General features: G+C 42.5%; 1 protein-coding gene across 13 annotated transcripts in view; it reads left to right on the top strand.

The window, feature by feature from the left end:
• DAB1 (DAB adaptor protein 1) overlaps positions 1–20,659 on the top strand; it is a 635,724-nt gene extending 615,065 nt beyond the window's left edge. For 10 of the 13 annotated variants that reach the window (XM_083448084.1, XM_083448089.1, XM_083448085.1 and 7 more), the window contains 4 exons: positions 1,684–2,232; positions 3,354–3,481; positions 5,389–5,487; positions 17,236–20,659. In XM_083448084.1, coding sequence (XP_083304210.1) covers positions 1,684–2,232; positions 3,354–3,481; positions 5,389–5,472 — 761 coding nt within the window. In that variant the 3' untranslated portion in view covers positions 5,473–5,487; positions 17,236–20,659. The remainder of the gene's footprint in view (positions 1–1,683; positions 2,233–3,353; positions 3,482–5,388; positions 5,488–17,235) is intronic. The other 3 variants (XM_083448096.1, XM_083448088.1, XM_083448087.1) reach the window with 1 other exon arrangement.
• The last annotated feature ends 438 nt before the right edge of the window (positions 20,660–21,097 follow it).

Raw genomic sequence — 21,097 nt, 5'->3', positions numbered from 1 at the left:
CACGTGTGCTTCATGGAGAGTGGGAACAGATGATGATAATTGGGGTGGGTGAGTGGGTTTCATAGAGATGGTGGAGCTATCATAGCACCACGACCCACGCGCTAATGAGATGGAACACCGGATTAGGTTTTTAGTGGGGAAAGACTTTTATCAACTATAACATTAAAGTCTTTGCAATGGGTTCTAAAAATGCTGGTGACAAAACTCCCTCCCATCACCTACGGTCCCAAATGGTCTGAGGAGCAGTCACCTCCCTACTTCATGGTCGCTTCATTGTGCCGAGGGAGTTCTGCCTGTCTAGCACACACCCATCCTTGTGGATATGAGACATTTATTCAGAACCCCTAACAATCCTACCTGTTTTGAGATTTTAATGGTTATGTATGAGGATACTCATTTTATCTTCTACACGTGCTTCAGAGCACTCACCAGACTGTTGCTTTTTGTGCATTTCTTCATATAATCTACATTGCACTTGTGTATGGATATTCATTATATTTACCTACCCTTGGTACCAAATTCACAAAGGTAGGAGGAGACCATTAAGCTCTAGGCCCATCTTTGAGAAAAACACCACAAATCTTTAGCAACTGGAATGTTTTGACATTGCACCAAAGGGGCAGGTGGCTGGGTGGAGGACAAAACACAACTGAGGAGGGGAGGCAGTCTTGCTTTATATAGCTGTCCCCTACTCCTCTAAAGCAGTAGTGTGGGCTTGGCTGCTGACCTTTACTCTCACAGAGGGCCAGAAATACAGTTCTAAATGATCTGCATGCTCTGTTTTAATCAGTCAGATCAAATAGGTCTTGTAGGCTATCTGCAGTGCTCCAAAAACTTGCAATACCTGTTTGACTAGAGATGCCAGGACAGGGGGTAGGGGTTGTATGAATACACTGGGGCAGGGTGAGTGCGAATGTTTTTTCCATACTACTTTCACCTTTCTGCATACAGTTTGTGTGAGTTTGCCCAACTTCTGCATGTTACTCAAAATCTCGCTTATATGATTGACATTCTCCATATCTAGATACCTCTTCTACTCTTGTGTGACTGAAATCCAGTGAGTAAGGAGCTAAATGTCCAGAATAAATAGAGGGGAAATCAGAAGTCTACACAGATGGTCATTTCAGTTGCACCTTGGGCAATTAGCTTGATAAATTTGTGGGTAATAAATGGGCAACGGACAACATGGAAAGAAAAGGGTTTAGATGTAAACTATGGTATGGAATAGGTGAAGACAATACCCTTTGTTAACCTACTTACTGAAAATGCAAGAATAAAGGAAGCTTATGTCATGCTAAAAATACTGGAAGCAAAGTACTGGTACAACTAAGTACTGGTCCGTGATAGGCTGGGTGAGTGAGCAAAACAAATACTCTAATATAGAAGATTTCCGTTCAGAAGAAAGGGCAAAGAAAACATCATTCGGAACACTCCCTTTTTCCTCTTATTTATTGGAAAATGCCGTCTCATTAAAATAGATTTAGTTTTGCATGTAGTCTAGTAACAGCTTCTGAATCTGCCCCATGCCTCTGTCCAACAACACTTTCAGTGGAGCAACAGAAGTCCCTCAAACTCCCTGTGATTCCTCATTTGTATATCTGACCAACTTTTCTTCCTTGGCTGCCCTGTTCTTTTTTTGCTCTTCCTGTTCTGAAATTGTCCCCGCTCTCTTTCCCCCCGAAGGTTATGTTGCAATGGGAGCTGTCCTGCCCTCCTTCTGGGGACAACAACCTCTTGTTCAACAACAACTGGCCATGGGTGCTCAGCCTCCAGTTGCTCAGGTGATGCAGGGAGGACAGTCAATTGCATGGGGACAACCTGGGATATTTTCTCCCACCCAGCAACCATGGCCATCTGTAGCTGGTCAGTTTCAGCCTGCTGCCTTCATGCCAACACAAACTGTATTGCCTTTACAAGCAGCCATGTTTCAAGGTACCGTTGCTCCCATTGCTACCGTTCCACCTACAAGCGATTCCACCAGATCCAGTCCGCAGACAGATAGGCCTAGGCAGCAAGCAGGAAAAGAAATGTTCAAAGATTTCCAGATGGCTCAGCCTCCGCCAGTGCCATCACGAAAACCAGATCAGCCTTCCCTCAGTTGTACCTCAGAGGCCTTCTCCAGTTACTTTAACAAAGTTGGGATGGCACAGGAAGCAGATGATTGTGATGACTTTGACATCTCTCAGTTAAATTTGACTCCTGTGACTTCTACAACGCCATCGACAAACTCACGTGAGTATTCCCCGTTTTTCTGCCGCAACCTTCCGCACATTGTTTCCCTTTTCTGAGATGGAGCTGTCAGAAGTATCCATGAATGTAATTAAAAATTAAGAGGATAATCGCATGGAGTTCATGGATGTCCGTAATTAATTACACACATTACTTTTAATGAATTTCATTTTTGAAAGACAGTGTAATTTAGTTGTTGAAAGACAGTGTCATCTTAAATATGCATAAAAACTGGCTTGCACAATTGGCTTTGGAAGTTCCCAAAGCTGGGATTCTGTTTGCTATCTTCATGAGCTAAGGAAATCCAGAAATTTGGTGAGGGTTTCTGCTCCCCTCCTCCAATGGAAGCTGTGCTTGATGCAATGGTGGCTTAGTGATTTTGGATTCATAATTACCAGCCTTACTTGAGCATTGTGATTACATTGTTGCAAAAACATTTTGTGTGAATCAACCCTAAATTAAGAATTGCTGATGAGATGATTCCCGTGCTTAAACACACAATAAAATTGGATGGAGGAGTTGGATTTAAGCAGGTGCGGTGATGGATCATCACTGCACTGAAGCAACATTCCTTTAGTGTGCTTAATGTGTATTTCTGATGGTACTGCACCAATTGCATTGCAAGTGATTTCAGTGGACTACTGCTAATTTTATACTTCATTTGTTTCACAGTGTAGTTAGAAGAAATGACAGTAGGCATCTGTAGTTGGACATCTTCCAGTGATAGAAAGCTTCTATTATTTATTTATTTATTTATTTATATTTATCTAATTTTTGTTAAAGATTTTAAGATAAATGCATTGGTACTGCTGCATTAATTAAAAACAAAGTAAACCCAGGACATTGTTTGTTGTCATATGAATGATAAGAGGTTGCTGAATTTTGCAAACTAAAATTAAAATGTTTTGAATCTTTCAAAACTGTCAAACTCAATGGTTCCCAAACACTTTACTAAGAACAATTTTGCCTTTTAAGACAAGTTTCTCAAATCCATTTATTGTTAATCGGGGGGGGGGGTGGCACTAGGCTCATAGCCCACCCAGACACCTGCCAGCAGGTTCTCTGGTGATATTTAGGAGTCAGTCATCCATTCAATTCAAATTATCTCTATTGTCTTTATTCAGCTCCAACTCCTGCTCCTAGACAAAGTTCTCCATCCAAATCCTCAGCATCTCATACCAGTGACCCTGCTGCAGATGACCTCTTTGAAGAGGGCTTTGAAAGTCCAAGTAAAAGTGAAGAACAGGAAGCGGTAAGTGGGACAACTCCAAATCATTAACCCATAAACTGCTCAGTTACTATGTACATGGTTCACAGTTCTGAAAATTTTGAAAATTCTAGTCAAATTCTACTTTGCATGAGTACTAAAACATTTGCTGTAGATCACATTAAAGGCAGTATTCAATCAAGAAAATTGGACTGTAGACGAAAATAGAGGAGAGTTTCCAAGTCCAATTATAGACACTTAACATTGACTTTGGGCAATGAAGGTTGCCCTACAAAAAATAGAGAGTTAGGATATGCACCCAAATGTTCCCTCAATTTTTCTCCCTATTTGATGCAATGTTTAATCAAATGGAAGGAGAAATAATGAACCCATCCCTCTTCCCCCACCCTTCAAACTCTTCTGATTTTTTCCTGACTGCTCACAACTAATGTAAATGACAGAGGACAGAGTGTTGATCAGTGCTCCCACTTCACTCTTCCAGTTTCCCCATCAGCACCAATATGTGCTAGACTAGCACGTATACTGCTGAAGCAAAAACGTGTAAGTCAAAATGGAAGATTGCACAGATTAACTTAACATTTTTATCTACATGTCAGCTTATGCAGTCTATTTGAGTGTTCCTACTTGTTATACATTTCAGCTGAATTGTTCTCTCATGATTTATTAGTCTGTATCTACCTCCTCCTGCCAGCTCTTCGAAGAGACAGAATACAGGAGGAGCAACTGTTAATTAGATTTCAAGAACCGGAAGCAGAAGTGTGCCATCAAAGCTTTGTGTGATGGCACCATTGTAGCCAATATAAATTTGCAGTTCTGCCTTAGAAACGCAGAAGGATATTGGGGCTGAAAGACTTTGGTGTGATGCAAGGGGGGGGAGTTCAAAATGCAGCCCCTGGCACTCAGTGTCTGAGTCGAGTTTTGCCCCCTTCAGGCTGAACTCAACCTAGGAAGGATCTTACAGAGAAGTGAGTTCTTCCCTCTGCTTTCTCCAGGGCAAGCCAGGGAGGATGATTGGCAGGGAAGAGGGAATCCATGCTCTCCATTTTCTAGCATTCAACAGGAATGCTTTATATGACCAGATTGTTTTTCGGGGGAGGAGCTGGCAGATTTCTTCAGACATTGTAAAAATAGCACAACACATTGATTTCCCAGGGGGAGGGGGGAATCAGTGACATTTGAAAATGAAAGTAAGTATACACCTTAATGCTGGGAATGGACAACCCTTCACAGGTCAATGTGTAGTGGCTTGGGTAGGTGACAATATGGATAAGTTTTGCTGTCAGTACAATCACATGGCTTGGCTTAAGTTGAATAGCACGAGTAGTGAATACAATAGCTAACGCATGACCCTGTGCCTGCCCCACTTGCAAGGAGACAGCAGAAGCATGACCTCACATTGATAATGGCAACCTGGTCTCAGATCTGTGGTGTCCAAATTTGCTTGTGATGACCACAAACCAATTATGGGCACCATACACAGATCCAGATTGCTTCTCACATTGCTGAAAACTCATATTTGGCTGGGTTTGAGTTGCGGTGCAAAAATAGTCAGACGTGGCCATGGTAACTGCTTCACATGAATGGCTCATCACAAACTAGAACCACTAATTAGGCAGGCTTAAAGCAGAAGCTATGCACTAGGCATTTGTCTGCTTCTTGACCAAGTGTTGAAGGTGAAGTTAGCTTTGGCCAAAATGCACTAACCTAAAAGACTGTTTCTGTGAGCTCAAATCAGTTTACTATCCTATCCAGGGCTGGCCCGCTGGCAGCAGTTGGTCCTAGGAAATATCAGCTGTAGTATATGGCTTTTAAATTATTTTCATCCACAATAGACATTCATATTAAAATGCACCCACTGCATGAAAATAACTGCTGACTTTGTTTTCCTTTCTGTTGTTGAGAAAAAAAGGTGTTATGTTCTTGTATTCTAGCCTGATGGATCTCAGGCCTCATCCAACAGTGATCCATTTGGTGAGCCCATTGGTGATACTGTAAGTCCACAGGGCGATAGCTAGATAGCGCAGGTTGGGGTAGGTATCTGTCCTTTTCTCTCTGTCACTTTTGAGCTATTCATATTCACCATTGCCTGCCTTCATTTACATTGATGCTAGCCACAAACATAATATATTCCACATATACAATATGGAATATTTCATACCTTCATTTCACTACTTCTCACACCATTGATGCATCACTGGTTGATAATTCCATTTCTAGGTGGTGCACTTTTGTGTTGTCAGAATAATAATAATAAAAAAATACAACCCTAGGGAAAATATATATTACAGCAACTGTGAAATGAGAGATTATCAACAACAGGTTCATAGTTATTGTTTTTCTTACAGAATATCAACGCTCTGCAGTTTCTGGTATTCATGATTACCATTTAAGATATTTGTATATTGTGCATTTTATCTTTTTCTGATAGAAATTGCAAAGTGGCAGGCAATGTTCATCCAGGACTGAACTGACATCAGCAGTGCAACATATTTTTTAAGAGAATGAATTAAGCACCATCAATAAATTAAGATGTGCCTTCCCACTCTGTGGCCACAATAATGGTCAATTGGAAAGCCTATTAGTTAAAGGGTCTAATGAAAATATTAAATTACAATGCTGATGTCTATGGGTTAACAACCCATTGATACAGAGAACATATAACCCTATCATTTTAAATATATATTTTCCATGACAAAATGCTAAGGCAACACAATTGCTTTAATCGTTAACTGCACGCTGCATGTTGTGGGTGTTGATAGATGTTTTATGAGGGTGACCGTGGCTATTTTTATTCTGGCATCTGTGTTTTGTCAGAAAGATTGTGATGCTACAGTGCCTGTGAGTGTTGAACATCCCCATCTCATCTCAATGTATTCCAATGCTGCCATATGAAAAATGTTTCTTTTATTACACTGCGCTGTGATTTGAAACAGTTCAAGCACTATGTGATTTATTGCTCATCTTTCTGTGTATGGAGCATATGAAACAAATTAATGGAAATGGTGGATTTATTTTTAGTGCATAATGTGCATCGGTTTCCAGGCTTTTAAGAATGTGCTTCCAACCACAGATATCTGAATGTACTAGCTGCTACCCAATAGTCCCTTTCCCATGACCCTAAAACCATTTCTGCCCTCACCTGAAACCTCTGTCATCCCTGAAGTCTGTGCAGTCTCACTTCCTCAGTTACTTTTTTTTTTTTAAAGAAGAGGTAAAATTTGAAATGTTTTCTTTGTCATTTGTGGCTTTAGATTTCTAAGCAGTATACAACTAAGGGGGTGTCAGACTCTTCAATAACTACTTTGTCTCTTTAAAAATGTTCCTTTATCCCACTTTCCCCATCAGTTTGAACTATACTATTGTGCTTTGCTTTTTAATGTTTGCACATTGTATGGCTCCATATCAGCATTGTGACAGTTTAAAGGGAGGGATGAGCAGGTGTTCCGTTTTGGCTCTCCCGCACTTTCATCAGGTAGGGGAAATCTACAGTTAAATAATAGACTATCTGAAAAAGCATTGAGACAGGGATGGCCAAAATGGTGCCCTCCAAATGATTTAGACTACAACTCCAATGGCCCCCTACCATTAGGCCAATGGAACTTGGAGGCCTAAATTATCTAGAGGGCTCCATGTTGGCTACTGCTACATTAAGGAATTGAATGGACCTGTTCTTTTCCCTTGAAGCTACCACAATATTTAGAGGGCGAATAGTCCAAGTTTGTTCTGTATGATCAATAGTTAAAACTATGACAAGGCCCAATATCTTCATTTTTTTAAAAAAATATTTTATTAAGGATTTTCTTGTTTTACAGAAGTAAGTGTAATGCCTCATTTTTTTTTTCCATGTAACATTTTTACAAATCTGTTTCATTTGTTGAGGCATTAGGGGGAGAAGGAAAAAAAGAAAAAAGAAAAGGGGGATGGAGAGAGGGAGAATGGATGGGGGTGGGGTCGGGTGGCAGTGTTTCTATTTGTTTAATGTATGTAGAGTTTGGTGTCAGCATTGCTTGTGTTGTTCACTTGCGTTCCTTTGGTGGTGAGAGAGGTTGGGGTTGGCCTAGGGTGTGATTGTTTGCTTGTGATTGGCTGTGGTGATCTTTGTTTTCGTGTATGAGTGAGGTGGGTGGGTGTTTTGGATCAGGTTAGCCATATTGATTTGTATGCTGTTGGTGGATTATTGTCATTGTCCTGTTGGGCTGTGTATGTGATAAAGGGGAGCCATACCGGGGTGAAGGTGTCTTCTTCTGTTTGTCCCCGTGTCAGTTTCAGTTTATTAGTTAATTTTTCTAGTAGGGCTGTTTCCCATACTATTTGGTACCATTGGTCCATGCTTACTCCTGACAGGTCTCTCCAGTGTCTGGCTATGATGCTTCTGGCTGCTGAGAGTAGGTGGGTTATGAGTTCTTTGTGGTGTAAATGGGCATTGTTGTCTTGGAAGATGTTAGTAGGGCCAATTCTGGGGTGATGTCTATTACTTGCTTAGTTATTTTACATATTTCTTGTATGGCTGTTGTCCAGAATAGTTGGGACAAGGCCCAATATCTTCAGTCCTACTTTATTAATGCTAAGCATATTCTCCCAGTAAGAGGGAGAGAGAGAGATGTCTTCATTTTTATAGAGGGCTTTAGAATTTGGAAGTGAACTTGGCATGAACACAGGGTTCTGTTGCACTCAATGATGCACTTGGAAGCTATGTTATCTTCACTCAATGATCTTGTTTATGCTGCCTCTGTATATACCATATTTACTCGAGTCTAATGTGCCATCAAATCTAATGCACATCTTAATTTTCATAACATAATTTGGCCAAAAAAGGTGAGCATTAGATTCAAGTAAATATGGTGTTCAAGTGCACTCTCCCACTTGGTTTTTTTAATGTCATTTTGCTTTCTGTGTTGTTAGCACTTCTTTTCTGTAGTATCTTAAAGTCTTTGTATTTGAATAACCGAGTGTCTTATCAGCTCCTATATCTTGAATTACGTTGCACTTTGCATCTACCTGCAATCTTAAACTGAAGCTTTCAAACTTGGAATTCACAACTAACCTTTAAAGAAATGACAACCGTGCTGTTAGTAGTCAAATCTGCAATCTACTGATAAGCAAAATGTTTGCCTTGCTGTGGTTTTTAAAATCAAAAGCCAGGACAGATGTCTAAATACATTCACTGAAATTGCAAAAAAGAAAGAGTGCAGCACTATTCTTAGGCAGCAGCACGTTGTTTCAATTCAGAGAATGTAGATTTGTGGATCACAAGACAAAGGCAGCAAACAGCAATAATACATTTATTTATATTTCTTCAAAGACTTGGCTAGCGTTGTGAAGAAAAGGCAGCACTTGCTCAAAAGTATTACAATCTTTATTTTTTTATCCATCAAGGCATAGCAGGATTTTTTACAGGAAGGCAGTTTGCGTGGCAAGGCCCCCAAACCAGCCCCTCGTTAGAATAAAATTCACTCTGACACAGAATTTTGGTTATTGGGCAAAATTTTAGGCCAAAACTTTGATTACGGAAATGTGAGCAGTATTGGCAAAGGACCATATCGGACTCCTGCCCCCTTTGCAGGAAGTCAGTAAGGGTAAACCACATGGGGGGAACCTGCCTGTAGCTCTCCTCCATGTCTCCAGAGGCCTGGCATGGCCCTGGCCCTTCAAGCGGACATCGGACAGAATCCAGGCCCTGCATTCCTTTAATGGAATAGTGAGCCAATGCCTAACCGCCAAACCTTACAAAGTTGTTACGAGGTAGGCTAAGAGGTAGGCGAAAACCAAGTGGCCATTGCCAATCTGCAAAATGGAAGAATTCCTACCTGGCCCCCATCCCAGGATTGTCAGCATAAAGGGCTGATCCCCCTGTAGCAGTGAGCAGCCACATGCAGTTTTTACCCTCTGACACATTCCTTTCATAGAATCATAGAGTTGGAAGAGACCACAAGGGCCATCGAGTCCAACCCCCTGCCAAGCAGGAAACACCATCAGAGCACTCCTGACATATGGTTGTCAAGCCTCTGCTTAAAGACGTCCAAAGAAGGAGACTCCACCACACTCCTTGGCAGCAAATTCCACTGTCGAACAGCTCTTACTGTCAGGAAGTTCTTCCTAATGTTTAGGTGGAATCTTCTTTCTTTCTTTCGGCTGCTGCCTAAAGGTTGCCACCTGTAGCGCAGAACCTTCAATTTGAGAAGAACTGGACTGAGATAGGAGAACAATGGTGCTTAGTTTCCTGTCTTTCCTGTAGGTGAGCCTATTGTCATTTAACATATTTGGACCTGTACTTGGAGGAGCTGCATATATTAACTATAGTCAATGGTCTACCTTCAAATAACATGGGACATAATTATGCATAAATGAATTGGCTTCACTATTACAGTGAAGATCTTTATATTTTGAAAAGTACCTGGCGGCGGGGAGGCCCGATTCAGGGGCTGCTTATCCTTCTAGGTCCCATTTTCAGAAATGTTGCCAACACGCCAGAGCAGTTTGATTCTCTGTGAACACTCGAAGCTAGTCCTGGGCTGCTAAGCTGAACTATGAATGGTCAAAGTTGTCTGTTTTTGTCTCTTGTTTTCTCGTTTTTCCAGTTCATGTATTCATTCACAGAGGGCACATTACATAGGTCTGCATTATAATGTGAAGTGAGCACATTTCCCCCAATCCCTGGGCCAAGTGTGATTTTGCCTCACCGGATAACAGTGGCCAGATACAACCCACTTACTGGAGGTCAAACTGGTCCAGCTAAATTCAGCCCCATAACCATTTTGCCAAGTGGTTAACATGAAGCAATACATGTTACCGTATTGTTCGCTCTATAGGACGTACTTTTCCCCCTCCAAAAATGAAGGGGAAATGTGTGTGTGTCCTATGGAGCGAATGCAGGCTTTGGCGAAAGCCTGGAGAGCGAGAGGCGTCGGTGCGCACCGACACCTCTTGCTCTCCAGGCTCCAGGAAGCTATCCGCAAGCCTTGCACACCAGGGGGAGTTCCCCTGGGCGTGCAAGGCTTGCGGGCGGCAGCCTGCAGCGTGCAGCACGGGGCGCCCTTCGGAGGACGCCTCCTGCTTCGCACAGGTGTCGCCAAGCCTTGCGCGCCCGGGGGGAAGTCCCCACCGGGAGCGCGAGGCTTGCAGGCAGCAGCCTGCAGCGCGGAGCACGGGGCGCCCTTCGGAGGACGCCTCCTGCTTCGCGCAGGTGTCGCCAAGCCTTGCGCGCCCGGGGGAAGTCCCCCGGGAACGCAAGGCTTGCAGGAGGCAGCCCGCAGCGCGGAGCACGGGGCGCCCTTCGGAGGACACCCCGTGCTTCGCGGAGGTGTCGCCAAGCCTTGCGCGCCCGGGGGAAGTCCCCCGGGAACACAAGGCTTGCGGGAGGCAGCCCGCAGCGCAGAGCACGGGGCGCCCTTCGGAGGACGCCCCGTGCTTCGCGGAGGTGTCACCAAGCCTTGCGCGCCCCGGGGGAAGTCCCCCCGGGAGCGCAATGCTTACGGGCGGCAGCCTGCCGCCCGGCGCGTGGGGCGCCCTGAAGCAGAGCGCCCCTCGCGCCGGGCAGACATCGGCCAGCCCCACAAGCTTGGGGGACAGCGGGGAGGCGCAGCGCAGCCATCCCACTGTTCCCTGGCCTGGTTTTGGGGGGGAAATAAAGGAAAAAAAATTTTCCTTTATTTCCCCCCCTAAAAAGTAAGTGCGTCCTATGGGACGGAGCGTCCTATGGAACGAAAAATACGGTATTTAGTTATACAAGTTAATAACTATTGATATTCAAGTTATGGCGTTATATGTATATATATATCCTACTATGCTGAGTACTGTAAATGAGTTCATCAACCAAGCAAAGCACAATTAGAGGCTTGTTTTTCATCATGAAGCCCAATGCAAAGGAGAACTTTAGAAACATACAGTGTTTTTATACATAGCAGCTGTTATTAATGAGTACATAAGGCAAGGGTCCCTTCACCATAAGGAAGCAGAACAGCCCTGCGCCTACCCGTCCACTGTTGGATCTGGCTCTCTAAAGAAGACTAGCTTGTAGTATAAAAGATACATTACAGTCTTGACTGAGGTGCTACTCCTTTGGGTTTCCTTGACCTTCTTTTTCTGCGGCAGAGTCTTAACACAGGGCTTTCCTTCTGACTGGATGATCAGGAAGCAGAAGACTTATTTTCTGAAATGCATCAGCTGAGATTCTACTTTCTGTTCAGCCAGCCAGAAGGAAAACACTCTGCTTAAAATCTACATAGGAGCGCAGAGGTCAAAGCAGCCTTGGGAGAATTGCAAGTTTAAGTTCATAATGCATCTTTTATGCCAGCCTTACATAGATCAGTAAAAAAAATTCTGCCCATCACCTTGTCTGGTTGGCTTCCACTAGCAAAAAGGGATGGTCTCTGTTAAGATAATAAAGAATACAGGGACAATAGTAATGGGTATAAGGTAATTGGTAATACTTTTAGCTTGAAGAAAAGGTCCACAATGGTAGTTCCCTTAGAAAAATACCGTATTTTTTGCTCCATAGGACACACTTTTCCCCCTCCAAAAATGAAGGGGGAAAGTGTGTGCGTCCTATGGAGCGAATGCAGGCTTTCGCTGAAGCCTGGAGAGTGAGAGGGGTTGGTGCGCACCGACCCCTCTCACTCTCCAGACTTCAGGAGAACCCCAGCGCCAGCCCCACAAGGTCGGGGGACAGCGGGGAGGCGGAACGCTGCCATCCCGCTGTCTCCCGATGTGGTTTGGAGGCTGACGGCGGGGAGACCTGTGCTTCTCCCCGCTGCCAGCCCCTTAAACTCCAGGGACAGCGGGGAGGCGCAGCGCGTCTTCCCGCTGTCCCCGGACCTGATCTGAAGGCTGGCGGCGGGGAGAAGAGCGCTTCTCCCCGCTGCCTGCCCCACAAGCTCCGGGGACAGCAGGGAAGCGCAGCGCGTCTTCCCGCTGTCCCCTGACCTGGTCTGAAGGCAGGCGGTGGGGAGAAGAGCGCTTCTCCCCGCTGCTGGCCCCACAAGCGCCTGGGGGGGAAATAAATTTTTTTTTCTTTATTTCCCCCCAAAAAAACTTGGTGCGTCCTATGGGCCGGTGCGCCCTATGGAGCGAAAAATACGGTAATAATGGGAGCAAACAGCACTATTTGTAGTAAAGCTAAGCTAGTAAAGGTAAGGGGCCCCTGACCATTAGGTCCAGTCGTGAACCAACTCTGGGGTTGCAGCGCTCATCTCGTTTTATTGGCCGAGGGAGCCGGCGTACAGCTTCTGGGTCATGTGGCCAGCATGACTAAGCTGCTTCTGGCGAACCAGAGCAGCGCACGGAAACGCTGTTTACCGTCCCGCTGGAGCAGTACCTATTTATCTACTTGCACTTGGATATGCTTTCGAACTGCTAGGTTGGCTAGGATTCGGTTGCCTGCTAGGATTCAAACCGTCAACCTTCTGATCGGCAAGTCCTAGGCTCTGTGGTTTAACCCACAGCGCCATAAAGGCTTTTTGCAGTGCTGGATTTACATATAAGATAAACTAGCTTAGGGCCCCACTCTCTAGGGGGCCCCCAAAAAATTTAAAGGAAAACAAACCTGGATGTTCATTTCCAAAATGTAAGATAAAAACAAAGAAAATAAAACCTGCATACAGTTAGAGCTTAATAATTATTTCACTATTAATATACTTCTTAATTGTATTTCAGTTCAACAATTACCGTATTTTTCGCCCTATAGGACGCACCGGCCCATAGGACGCACCTAGTTTTTTTTTGGGGGGGGGGGGGAAATCAAGGAAAAAAATTTTATTTCCCCCCCCAGGTTTGCGCAGCCATACCCAAGCTAGAAGAGGGAGACGGAGCGCTCCGTCTCCCTCTTCTGCCTTCAGGGACAGCCTCTCTAGCCTCCGTGGGGCAGCGGCTTGCCCCGCTGTCCCCCAAGGTTGTGGGGCTGGCGGGGGGGAGAAGCAAGCTTGCTTCTCTCCCCCCCCCCCGCCAGCCTCCAGATCAGGTCGGGGAATAGCGGGGTGGTGGTGCTCCGCCTCCCCGCTATCCCCCGAGGTTGTGGGGCTGTCAGGGGGGGAAAGCAAGCCTGCTTCTCCCCCTGCCAGCCTCCAGATCAGGTCGGGGAATAGCGGGGTGGCGGTGCTCCGCCTCCCTGCTATCCCCCGAGGTTGTGGGGCTGGCAGGGGGAAAAAGCAAGCCTGCTTCTCCCCCCCGCCAGCCTCCAGATCAGGTCGGGGAATAGCGGGGTGTCGGTGCTCCACCTCCCCGCTATCCCCCGAGGTTGTGGGGCTGGCAGGGGGGGGAAGCAAGCTTGCTTCTCCACCCCCCCGCCAGCCTCCAGATCAGGTCAGAGAATAGCGGGGTGGCGGTGCTCCGCCTCCCCGCTAGACCCCGATCTTGTGGGGCTGGCAGGGGGGAGAAGCAAGGTTGCTTCTCCGCCCCCCCCCCGCCAGCCTCCAGACCAGGTCGAGGAATAGCAGGGTGGCGGCGCTGCGCCTCCCTGCTGTCCCCTGAGCTTTTGCGCTGTGCACCGACCCCTCTCGCTCTCCAGGCTTCAGCGAAAGCCTGCATTCGCCCCATAGGACGCACACACATTTCCCCTTCATTTTTGGAGGGGAAAAAGTGCGTCCTATAGGGCGAAAAATACGGTACTTTGATAAAATGCATATTTTGTTATGTGCAAATGGCTTTAGATACACATTAGGTCCATAAATTACCATATAGCATACATTCAATAGAAAAAACAGCAACAATTTGTTGTTGACAAAGGACAGCTGGACATATTACCTTCAGTAGCTTAGGGCCTCATCAAAGCGAAATCCGGCCCTGGCTATTTGTGATCATTTTTAAGCTGAAGCCTTAGCAATGACTTTCTGAAGTAGAGGATAATTTTGATAGCTAAGAAATGGGAATTGAGGTGCAACAATCTTGTTAAAAATGTGTTTTTAGCAAAGGCTATAAAGAAGATAAAAAAGCCAGTTCTATGGAATAATTTTTGAGGGTCATTTAAAAAAATGTATCTATACCCTGTTAACTAGTGTCTGTAGAACAAAGCTACATTGAGTTGGTTAACATTAAAGGGTCTTAGAGATTTAATATTAAGTGTCATTTTGTGGGGGGGGGGGGAGATTTATTTATTTACCTTTGTAGTATAATTTTCTGGCTATCCCGGTACTGCTTTTCAGTGTCCAGTTCATGACAATTGACCCAAGAAAGGGCCCTCTATTATCGTGGCATTATTTATTATTTACATATTCTTTCCTGTCCTTTCTAATTTACTTCTCATGCACCTCTGGTACTATAAGGTGATAAATGGCTTTTTAATTTACTTTGTTCAACCATGTGCATTTGCTATTCACTGCTAAAGATATGACCCAAAGTGCACTGACAACAGATAGCGGGATCCTTTCTGAAACTTCAAGGCTATTATTCTAAGGATAAAGTGAGGATTACACCAGAGCAGAGTGAAAGGTCCCATCAAAATTTATGAAGCCTAGAGGCCAAATCGTCTTTCTTTCAAGTACTATTGTATTGTAAACTAGCCAGAATTGTGAGTGTCTGCGGTCTATGCAGCAGCAATCTATGTAAGCATAATCTTTGAAGTGTCCCCAAACTTGGAATAGAATTGTTATTCTTTCTTGCATACTGGGGTAAATATGAAGATGGATATAATGTTCATTATCTGTGCAATAAGACCTGATTTGAAATGCTGAGATTCTCTGCATAGGTGTTACAGATTCATGGGGCAAGATCCAACATCACAATAGTAGATGTGATGGGACTTCCCTTTACTCTCTTCTGTAGCCCCCTCCACCCCCAACTTTGTGCCCTGTTGAGGGTCCCCTAGCCTCCACAGCAGATTATTTAGGGGTGGTGGGAGCTTGGGGGAGGGGGGAGAGGAAGTAGAAATCCCATTTGCCTGAGTAAAAATCCATTGCCCAAGTGGACTGACCTTGTTGTATATCACCCATAAATACAAGATATGGTATGCTTACCTTTACCCTTCTTCTGGAGAAGTGAATACTTTGTGGATTGGAATGCAAAATATGCCGCTGTTACATGCTCCAACTCATTCATTTTTTACTTACAAGCCCTGCAAACAGAGTTCCATAATATAATTCAGAATTTTAAATTAGTCATTTACAAAGAAAAATAACCTGCATTTTTTTTTAGACCACCACCAACACCACCACTCCATTTGGAAATAACCCGCACAGTATACTTTTGTCAAGACCAACCCAAATGTCACAAAGTTGTGAGCAAGCTTTCAAGTTCTCCAGAATTTTTATCACTTGCATGTGCCCATTGCTGGACTCGACAAGGAGGGAGCATAGGTCATACAGCACTGCTGCACACCAGGATTTCATAGCGGGGCAAGATCCTGATGTCAATTTACTAGGGCACTTTATAGAAAGGTTTAGATCCTTTAGGAAGCTCTATAGCCAAACTTGCCATGTGTTTATTACATGGTAGTTCTACTGATATATCTGGTATCGCTGACTTAACATTTATTTGGATTTTGAATTTGTATAATATCATGGAATGCTAAGGTGACATATGACACATTGGGCTTCTTGTTAGCTCACCACCATCCATTGTTTTGCTATTTTAGCCATTATTATTTTATTCAAGCCTACACTGGCTTTGGAGTGAAGCCTTCCTGCATCTAATTGCTACAATGCGCCAACAGAAAAGTTCATAGTAGTAGATGTGCAATATTTAACTGGAGTACAGGAAAACAATTTGTCATTATTTCTCTGAACTAAAACTGCATGTTTATAAGCTGAATGATGTCCTTGCTCTCAGCAGGATTGAATTTGCCTCATCCACCTTCTTGGACTTGATAAAGACTCAAGCTGGTTTCTCCCAGGGGGAGAATATGAGCAGGAGTGTGTAATGGGAGGGGACAGTCCAGTCCAGTATTTAAAGCTACACTGCTGCCCCCGTCTTGCCCCTCTATAGTGGGCTTTGCCTAGCACTTTTTTTGGGGGGGGGGAAGGAGTTAAGAGGGAGCCCCTGGTTGGGACCTAGGACTCCCTGTTTTTATCTACTTCGCACTGTAGGGTATCTTGTGGTGATTTGGTTAACTTGGCTGTTTGGTATTCAGTGCTGGTAGGTAAGAAGAGATAAGATGTCACTGCCACCCTGTGCTAATAGGCACTCGTGAGTCATCATCCATAGAATGCTAAGGATATGGTTTACACATCATGATGAATGCCCCGCAGGAAGAGTCGGGTGTGCAGGTTGGGTTTCAGATACTCAAGGCTTGCTCAGTAAAAAGGGAGATATTTCTCCCAGTCCTTGGCTGGGGAACTCACAGTGCAATGACTTACATTCCCATGAGATAGAGGGCTGCTTCTCTCATATGCATTCATCGATTCCACCTGCCTACACTTAATTATTTGCTTAACTGGCAGACCCTCTAATTTTTCTACATTTTAAGAAATATAATATTTTTACCATTTAGTCATCTGTCTTGAATTGTCTTTCAGGGTGTGGGGGCAATGGGCCGATTTGCTCTGTGTGTTTAAAAACAATAATTGCAAACTTAGCCTCTTCTGGTCTCAACTGTACTGTGAGATGTACATGAATTCTATTTCATTATAATTATTTCAACTTAAACAATGAATTGGGTTCTTAATAAACAATGCGAAATTGCTGAATCCTTTTATATTATTACTGCCTTTTCAAACACCATCATAATTCAAAAGAATAAAAATGCTATTTCTTTAGCATTTTTATTCTGCTCACCTACTTTCCTGAAATCTGCTGCTTAGATACAAATGACTAGAACTGTCTCTATTCACATTTCTTTCTATTGTTCCCAGGAAAGAGAGCCTCTCTATGCCCAGATCAACAGACCTAAGAAATAGCGTTGACCCACGCTTGTGGTGCTTCAAGACTCAAACAGAAAACTACAGCCTTGACAGGCCTTTGGCTCCCACATTTTCTTGCAGTTGATCTCATCTAATAAAGGATAATCACCTCACTGCATCAATTCAACAAGCAAAATGTTTTGGCAACCAGTGGCAACTCTCTATGGCAGAACATGACACTTTTGTTTTGTTCCACAGTCCTGATATCCAACAAAACCTTTCGTCAAGTTTCAACTATCCAGCATTTCCCACCACGCCTTGTCACTTTTTTGCCATTTCCAGTGCACCACATTATGGAAGTAATCAGTTCAAATCTGTTAAAGGACAGCTAATCATTTAATAATATAAAAAATGCAGGAAAAAAATCATGAATTCTACAGCCATTGAGCTCTGTGGCTGCACATTTTGATGATATGGTGACTTTTTTATCACCATATTAGACTGATCTGGCTGTATTCCCCGCCGCTGCCACCCAATACTACTCCATAATGGCATATTTGAAGGTAGGGGACAAAGTATTTGAGTGTTCCATTCTATACCCTTTTCTTACAGACAGGTGACAGACTCTAGCAGCAAAACGCCTCCTGTGAAAATTATCCTTAACTTGAAACCATGGATTGCCATTTTGCTGATTATCCATCTTGATTGGGAAACGTTTGCCAAATGGACCTTTTGAAATTACAGTACATCAAAGAGATGAAATGCTGCTTTTTTTGTTTTGAATACTTCTGCTGTGGGTAGAAAAGGACATCAAATATTTTGATGAAGAAAAAGAAGAAGAAAAAGACTTAACAGTGTTATTTCCTAGGGGACTCTTAAAACAAAGACCAGTAAAGGAATATTTTTTATTTCTTTGATATCTTGCTGCTGTAATGCTATGCAGACAAGTGTTTTTCTTCTCTGTGTGCCATTTTTGAAGAGAGAGAGAGAGAAAAAAATTGTTTGCCAAATACTTCCAGTATGCTTTCTGGATTTGATTGGGATGGACTTTATTAACCAAGATGAAGATGGCATGAATTTTGAAACTGATTCTGTGATCAAATTGTTCATCTTTATCACTTTTTGTACATCAGAAAAATTCAAATGGGATTTTTATTTTATAACTTGAAATTAAAAAGGAAAAAAAAACTTACCATAAAACTCTTTAAATGTTTAAGGGGAAATGGCTTTAAGGAGTTTGAATGAAATTTGCCAGGTTTTTTTTGTAAATATAAAATGTTATGAGAATTCTTTTAATAATGCCATGACACTGTAGAGAAGGTAGCAAATGGCAGTACTTTGGAAGTGTGGAAACCCCCAGTCTGTGGCTCTTGCATCTCGTATGGTTTTTTCCCCCCACAAGCTTATAATAAAGTGCATTTCCCAGCAGCAATTAGGTTGTCAGCAACTAGTAAAGTTGATGGGTAACACATGATTTATTTTCTTGCTTTTATGACACAAATATTACTACATACTGTACATTTTCAAGGGAAAAAAGTACATTCCATAGCCATTTCATAGCTAGAAAATAAAAATCAAAACTGTTTACACACAAATCAGAAACAACTTTTTAAAAATTCTCTTTTTTAAGCATTTATGTAAGAAAAGTGCAGTGTTTGGTTCCTATCCTTAGCACATAATTTGCATAAAGAATCTATATATTTTTGGCCTACAGAGAATTGTTATACAGGTCAAATGTGTTTTCCTGAAGTTCCTATGCAGATCACAATATATTGAATTTTAGTGGTTTAGCACTAAAAAAAAGTTAATGAACCCAAATGAGGAATTGCTTAATGGGTTATGCAGATTTTTTGTTTTTAGATCATAACACCAAGGTTTCTGTGTATTTTCCATTGATTTGTGTAGGCCTGGAGTTGTATATTTCCATATGTTTGAATGGTTTAATGAAAGCATTTTACACACACAGCTGAAAGCGGAACAGGATGGTGATTTGGTGGTGCTGGCAACTAAATTTCCTAATTCCAGCCAGTAACTCTGAAATATATACTGAATGTGTGCTTTACCAGTGAGTGAATGATACACTAGATGTTGATAGGCTCAGTATCAAAGAAGTGAGATCTAATGCACTGTTCCTGTCATTTCTTCTCTCTGTTCTAATTGTCAGGATCTCTGTGGCAAACTCACATCAAACAAAAGATGCAAAAAATATATTCCCAGTAGGATTTAAAATGCGTGGGATTGTATATTTTCAGTCCAACCAAGTGAATGAAAACATTTTCTTATTAGATAATCTTCCAATTATTGATTTTAATAGGAAATGCTACATTCTTCCTTAGCAAAGCTATTTACAGGGTTGCCAAGCATCTGGAATTCCCCAGTGAAAATAGCATGGGGGGGGGGGGAATTACGGGAAATTGGTAAAATGCCCAAGATTGAGGATGATTGCCTAAAAAAAGTTCAACTTTTGTATACTGAATTTTGCTTCCATAAATAGGGCAACCCTACTATTTACCATTTTTGTGTTGGGATATTGGATTAGAAGAAGGTGACATTTCAGTTCTTCATAAAACTTTGGAGTAGGTTGAGGTCTCATTAGCTTTTCAGTTAATGACCAAAGCATTCACATCATAGTTTGAAGATTTCTGTAACCATACGACTCTGAAGAACCTTCCCAGGATGGGAAAAGTTTATGTAACCAATACTACACAGTAGCTATAAAAGAGAATCAAGTTGGGATATCAAAATCAGAAGTCACAAAGAAATTTGCTCCATGTAAACATTTGGTTATGGGTTTTTTGGGGGGTGGGGTGGGGTTAAAACAAGAGGCTCCATAGCTACCCTGTTCCACCATCAGAAGATTCATTTTTTGCCATAGCCTAGAAGCGAGATAATATTGGAGCCTACACTGTACCATTCAATAGATACATAATAGGTTCAGGGGAGTCAACAAGCTTTCCCCTTCCTGCTCTTCACTAGCACTAAATTTGTCACTTTAAATTTTAAACCAGGGAATCCCACTCACCATCCTGTACTGTCTCCAGTAGTTTCTTGATTCCAACCATGTCATTAAAAAAATATTTTGATAGATCGTAGTCATTCAACTGTCTGACAAAACCTATGATCAAATAATGTACTGGGCACCTTCGTTGCAAAGATGTTTACTTTCTACCTTTATTCATTTTGATTTCTGCATTCCGACACGTATTTTTTTAATAAAGAAAAGAAAGATAAAAATGACTGTTTTTTGCAGTACATTTCTAGATCTACTTTAACTTTACCTCAGAGGAAAACCATTTGTTGAACATCTTTTTTTCACCCTTAACTTTATGTGTAATGCATTCAGCAGAAAAAAACCAACAAATTTTTAGAAATTTTCCATTAATTTCTGTAACACACCATGTAATACTGTTACAAATAAAAACATTTAAAATCATAAGCATTATTTGCTCTCATTCTTTTGCAGGTTGAATGTGATAGACAAAATATAAAGTTGACCACTTGTCCATTCCTGGCTATAGTCCCAATACCATAAAATTGTACTTTTGTAAATATAACATTTGCAGGTTGTGGTGAACTGCTAGTATGTTGTGTTCTTCCACTTGGATCTTAACAGGTTTTATAATTTATTACTTTTTAATATAACAAATTTCCATCAAAAGGTAGGGCATAACTAAGCATTCCCAACAGAACTGATCATTAACCACTCATATGCAATGCACTGTGTTCACAAGCCTTTTTCAATAAGTAAAGACACATTCATATACTTAAAAAAACAAAATAGGATTCTGCCTGAAACCCCAGAGAGCCACCTGTCAGTCAGTGTCAACAATATTGACCTAGATGAGCCAATGGTCTGACTTTCTATAATACAACT

The sequence above is a fragment of the Podarcis tiliguerta genome (assembly GCF_965153285.1).
Source record: "Podarcis tiliguerta genome assembly, chromosome: 6".
NCBI classification, from domain to species: Eukaryota; Metazoa; Chordata; class Lepidosauria; order Squamata; family Lacertidae; genus Podarcis; species Podarcis tiliguerta.
The sequence above is the reverse complement of the archived record's forward strand: the minus strand, read 5'-3'. Positions and strand labels throughout refer to the sequence as shown.